Source organism: Oreochromis aureus, linkage group 2, assembly GCF_013358895.1.
Source record: "Oreochromis aureus strain Israel breed Guangdong linkage group 2, ZZ_aureus, whole genome shotgun sequence".
In the NCBI taxonomy this organism is placed as follows: Eukaryota; Metazoa; Chordata; class Actinopteri; order Cichliformes; family Cichlidae; genus Oreochromis; species Oreochromis aureus.
The window spans coordinates 6,558,568-6,564,435 of NC_052943.1; the positions used below are offsets into that span (position 1 = coordinate 6,558,568).

General features: G+C 39.7%; 1 protein-coding gene across 2 annotated transcripts; it reads left to right on the forward strand.

Moving 5' to 3' along the window:
* Positions 1 to 374: 374 nt before the first annotated feature.
* On the forward strand, positions 375 to 3,807 carry il12ba (interleukin 12Ba). Of its 2 annotated transcripts, none has more exons than XM_031745261.2 (9): positions 375 to 414; positions 1,024 to 1,143; positions 1,721 to 1,808; positions 1,906 to 2,193; positions 2,284 to 2,386; positions 2,663 to 2,892; positions 2,979 to 3,142; positions 3,297 to 3,415; positions 3,656 to 3,807. In XM_031745261.2, exons 2-9 carry the CDS (start codon positions 1,105 to 1,107, stop codon positions 3,699 to 3,701), a joined length of 1,077 nt encoding a protein of 358 aa, XP_031601121.1. In that variant the 5' UTR covers positions 375 to 414; positions 1,024 to 1,104; the 3' UTR covers positions 3,702 to 3,807. The 2 variants fall into 2 exon arrangements, with proteins under 2 accessions (XP_031601121.1, XP_039472172.1); XM_039616238.1 differs by lacking the exon at positions 375 to 414 and adding an exon at positions 739 to 885.
* Positions 3,808 to 5,868: the final 2,061 nt, after the last annotated feature.

The following is a 5,868-nucleotide window of genomic DNA, read 5'->3' on the forward strand; positions in this document are numbered from 1 at the left end:
GAAAAAGCATTGTACCTCATGGGCAAACCCCCTTTAACAAGGGCCTCTGATACATCACGACCTACCATACTGCCCCTCCAAGAGAGTGGCAACCCTTGACTAAATAGCCAGTGGCTCCTCCCATCCGTTGAAATAGCAATTAAGATTGAGCGTTATTAAATAAATTAATAACGCTCAATCTGTCATTCAAATATAATGATGATAAGTTAACAGTTGGAACATTAGCAAAAATATATTTAGAAAATGCCCCAATTCTGCAAATGTTTAAAACCAACAGATTCTTTAACCTCACCAAATGCCGCCACACCCCTCCTTCATCCTACACTTGGCACATTCCCCCCCAGGAACTTTACCATAAAAGGAGGCCAGAAATGGCTTTTGCGTGCTGGAGGTCAGGTGTAGTCTGGAGGGGAGGTGAGAAACAAAGTAGACACAACTCTTAAAGTATTATGCAACTTTTTCCATGGATTTTAAAATAGTCTGTTTGTGAAATATACAACAGTTATTAAAGGCACTGCGGGATGATTGGAGATCGCAGGCTCCCTGTGACTATGACATTTTGTCATCATGTAGCTTATGTACTTCTGCTTGCGTTAATTCATAGATTTGCTAATAAAACTTCCTTTTTTTGAGGGAAAATATTACAATTGTGTATTTGTATGTGACTAAGGAGGTTTTTAAAAAAAGTGAAAAAGTTAAGGTTCAAATTTGGTTCTATTTTTAAAAAAAAAAAAAAAGGTCAAGCGGGGGAGTGCTGGGAAGTGTTTTAATGCCGCAGAGCAGGCGCCAAAACTGAAAGTGAAACTAGGTGATCTTTCGCAAGCAGCAAACGAGCAGGAGCTGCGATTAATGGTGCCAGCAAAGACAAGATGATAATAAATAAAGGTTACAAACGCCTACAACTACCGACACAATCACACTGATTAGTGTTTAGTGCACCTGTTACTGCTTTGTTCAATGAGAGACGACTGGGAGTGATTAATGAATGGATTCATATGTATATGTTTGTTTATCTGGACGTAGGGAAAGCGAATTTCCTCTGGACTTTTTCCCCTCCAGCAGCAGCACGGGGAAATTTGGCCATCAGCGATAAAAGGCGCCCGAATGACAGAATCTTCGTTAAGCGTGGAAGGTACTGACAAGGTAAGGTTGCTCTTTACAAATCTGTTTACATATACTAAAGCGTGTAAAGTTGAGCACTGTAACCAACTGGGAAATTGCAAAAGAGGAGGGAAAAAAATTTATAACTTAAAAACAAAAAGGGTTAATGTTAAATAATAAGAGTAATAATATAAAATAAGAGTGGTTAGAAATCACTCACAAGTATTATAAGTAGGTGTGGCTTGTTTAACATTTAAGCACTTTGAGTTGACTGATTCCATTTGGCATCACAAATGATGCTGTTGATATCAACTTATCTTTCCACAGAGTGTTATGACTTTATTTATCAAATTTTACTATTTATTTATTTAAGCAGTTGGACACTGTTCAGGGTTGATGGCAGTGCATTTCCACTATTGCATTGGGTTATTACAAATGCAGCTTTACTGCTATTTGTAAATGCAGGTGTAATGTCTTTAAGCATGTGCATCCAAGAGCCTGTACTGCTTTTATTGCATTTTTACTGACTTCCTTTCTGCCCTCTGTTCTTCCAATTTTTATTGATTTTTCATGATTACCTCCCTGTTGTCTTTTTTTTTTTTTTTTTTTTTCCACACAGATGAAGTGGTTTGCTTTCAGCATCATCTGTGCAGTTCTCCAAATCAGCTACCAGAATCCAAGGAAGCACTGGACTCTGCTGCCCAACAGTAAGTTTGATATTTGGGAGAATCTGTCAGCCTAAGTTTAAATGATTGATTCTCGCCCTCTTTTCAATCCCTTGAATGTGAATCTGTCCCCCGATAGTTCTGGTTTTGGAGGTGGATGGCACTTTGGGTGAGCAGAACCTGTTGTGTATGGAGTCGCCACAGGAGCTCATTGTGAGTGCCAACCAGAGCCAAGAAATCTTTTGGAAGAAGAATGGAATAGAGCAAGCTCAGAGGGGAAACTCTTATCGAGTGCAGCTAGAGGAAAGCTTAGGAGGGGGCAACTACACCTGCCACAGCGAGGATGGATCTCTTCTCAATCATACTATTGTTCTCATCAAAGAAGATGAGAGCAAAAGGCGGAAGATACTGGTGAAAACTGACGAAGGTATGTGCGAATTTGACACAAATTATACAGCTGAGAAAACTGCATACATTTTAAAGTATTTGCCTTGTGCTCTCTGAATCTTCTTGCTAGATTATCTTAAGTGCACGGCTCAAAATTACAACGGCGAGTTCCACTGCTCCTGGACCTGGCACAGCAGCCGCAGTGGCAGAGTAGCATTTGTCAGCGCTCATCGGTAAGCGCACGTTGTACTGCTGAAATGCTTTCGGTTCTGCTCTCCAATAACAACAAGACACTCATCCTGTCAGAGCTGCGACTGCGGAGTGACATCCATAAATGCCCAGTTATGAAAGGAAACATGTTTTTGATTTTAAAGGTCACGTACAGGGAACCATATTCCATGTAGTAGTAGTAGTAGTAATGATGATAATAATGATACAGCTGCAAATGTTTGTCCATGAGAATCTTGTACAACCACTTGACTGTAAATGCATGTTTTTGACTTTTCTAGTCTTCCTGACCTCAACACAAAGTGCTCTGTGGATACCAGCGGCGAGTGGACGTGCTCCTCAGGTCACGGCAACTTCAGCTGTACCGTGAATGACAACAGGATCTCCTGCCTGGACAAACAGCACTGCCCTTACGCCGAGGAGAGCAAGCAGATCTGCGTCACTGTGTTCGTGTTGAGCCAGCACTTTCTGTTGGAGGAATATTTTAAGCGCTTTTACTTGTCAGACATAGGTGAGAATTCTTTGGAGGAAGCTTCCTCTTTTGTGGCTTTCCATTGTTTCGGTCTCACTCTGGTGTTTTGCTTCCGTCTTAAACAGTGAAACCTGACAAGGTGGAGATTGCTCAAGTCAACACCACAGTGATACAGTGGAGTTACCCGAGCTCCTGGAGCAGCCCCTACTCTTACTTCCCTCTCACCTTCCAGATTGCACAGCTCAAGAATGGTTGTGAGGGGTGTGACAGTCCTTGCAGCAACTATGAAGTAAGTGGCATTTACAGACTGTAAATATTTCCAGAAAGAAGAAATGAATATAATGATACAGAATATGTGTTAATTGATATGATGCAGTGCATACTTCAAAAAAAACGATGATGGGTACATTTATAAATGCATTTTTGTTTTTTAACAATTTCAGGCTTTGACAGTCCACTCTACAGACACTCAGTTCAAAGTGAAGCACAGGGCTAAGGCTGTGTGCGTCAGAGCAAAGGATGCCTTCTCTTTCTCACAATGGAGCGAGTGGAGCCATAAAAGGTTGGTGCCACTCGGTAGTGTAACATGGGACACTCTGCATCGGTTTCCTTTGTGACTCTTGCAAGCCACGCGTTTTTTCCCCATAGGTTCTGATCACATGTCAGAGTGCCGACTGTGTGTTGTCTCATGGCCTTATTGTTTCCACTCCTTACACAACTCACTGATGGCTGTGGTGTGTTTTTGAGCCTTAAAATTCAGTCTGAGTGCCAAATGATTCCTTTATTTCTATTCTGTTTACAGGCTGAGGAACCACAGGAAGAAGAGGAACAAGCACAAGAACAAATGAGTATAAAAGAGGAGAATCCCAGTGCTTTATATATTTATTTTTACAAAATAAAATTGTTTTTTGTAATGTCTGATTGTGAAAGTAAATAAAGTGAGCTCAGCTTTGTCCTTTTTGTCACCTGTCTGTTGCACAATATTAGTGAAAACAAATAGAAGCTACCAATCAAATTAACACAGCGCCCAGACTTCAGACATAATAAGGAGACACTACAGAAGTCATTCAAGAAATGACTGTAGCACTGTTTTTCTATCAGGCTTCAGAAAGGTCAGTGGTGTAATATTAAGACCCATTTTGCAGAGAACAATGTTTGAACAACACATGTAGATGGACATCAGGTGCGCAGAATTTCTGTGTCTTTTCCCTAACACAGTTAGGTGATAGTGTAGCTTTCGGTAGAAACTCCTCTTCGCTCTGGGACAAAAAACAGAAGTTTCATTAAAACAATTGTTCTTAGTCAAGTTATGGCACCTGTGGTTTCCTATATGTGCTTCTTGCCAGGACATGTTTGCTTGCTTTCTTTCTATCAATTGCCTTCTCCATGACTATATTACAAAATCATAATTTCAGATTAAATCATCATGCACCTGCTCTATACTGAACTAGCTGGCAGCTCTTAATTTTACATGGGATTCTCTAAAGGGCAGTACTTTTCTGTGAAATCCATGTGTTAAAATTAACTGCTGCCAGTATTGATATATTAATAGAGCAGCATTTTCCCTTACCTAAATACAGTAATATCAAAACTGAGTTCCTCAGCATGCTTAGTTTCAAACACTCCTATAAGAGGAAGCGCACATGTGATATAATGATGGCTTAGTCAAAAAGCTAGGCAGTGACCTTTAAACAAAGGAATTGTTAATGTGATTAAAACTATTAGTCAACACAATCTGGCATTTTCCTTTGCCAGTAACTCTTCTTCACAGTAAATGACACTGGGACATCGCTACAAGCATGACTGGTTATCAGTCTAGGTCTGGTGGCAGTAATGTTTACCCTACACATTGTTTTATATAGTTGAGGACAAAATAAACAGTCAGGCCTGAAAAAAGAATTATCCACAGTAGATGAGCAGTATCTGAAAGGCATGTCCTTAAGAAATGGTGGGAAACAATCCAGCAAAGACCTGACACAGGGCCTCAAAGATGCATGTGGTCCTTAAGTTTCAATTGAGACCTATCAGAAATGGTCTCAGTGGAGGGATGACTGCAAAAAAAATCATTCTTGATGAAGAGAAACTAGGAGTAAAAGGCTGAGGTATGCCAAATTACACAAGTACTGAACTGAAAAGCATGCAGTGGAGCACTATCAGTCATGGATTGGCCTCCCCAGAGCCTGGATCTCAAATTAATTGAAACAGTGTAAGATAAACTTGACAAACAACACAAAAGGCAGCCAACATCCAATAAAGATCTTTGAATGTCCTTCAAGAAGCCTGGAGAACTCTCCCTAAAAAGTACTTCAATGACACGAAAGCTTACCTAAGAGAGTTCAGGCTGTGTTGAAGAATAAAGGTGTCCATACCAAATATCAAGCTCGTTAGAATTCCACAAACTATATATTGCCTGATATCCTGCGTTTCCATTTATGTGTGCAAATGTCTGAATAAATTGTTGAAACTACTTCCCATTTCACAAGCACAATAGAAAGAAATGAGGGGTGGTTCAAGACTTTTCCAAAGTATTATAGCTATAAGGAATTCAGTGTTTTATACTGTGTAATGTTCACCTGTAGTTACAACCTCTCCTATGAAAGCATCTTATGCAGTTATAATAGTTTGCAATACCAGTACCCAGTCTCTGATGCCCACTAGGACTTTCTCGGCAAATATATTGATAAAAATATTATTCTCAAACATTATTTAAATATGTTTGTATGTAAATGTCAAATGTTGATGTTAAAAAAATGGCTTTTAGCTTATTTAATCCCTATTATACAATGAAAAGGGCACGCAAATACACTTTAGTGTCTTGTGGCTCTAAGAGGTTCAGCAGTTCACCAAATTAATGTTTACTGGTATTGGTATGTGTGTGTGTGTGTGTGTGTGTGTGTGTGTGTGTAGGGTCCTAACAACCTGAAATTCCAGTCTAATTGTTAATGAAGCATCATTTAGGACCAAATTTCCATGTCACATGCAAGAAAAGTCCAAATAAACAACATCAGACCTAAT

Coding starts and splice junctions, on each gene's coding strand:
- il12ba (XM_031745261.2), top strand. CDS start 1,105: ATGACAGAATCTTCGTTAAGCGTGGAAGGTACTGACAAG. Junction 2,194..2,283: donor ACTGGTGAAAACTGACGAAG/GTATGTGCGAAT, acceptor TCTTCTTGCTAG/ATTATCTTAAGTGCACGGCT. Junction 2,893..2,978: donor CTTTTACTTGTCAGACATAG/GTGAGAATTCTT, acceptor CGTCTTAAACAG/TGAAACCTGACAAGGTGGAG.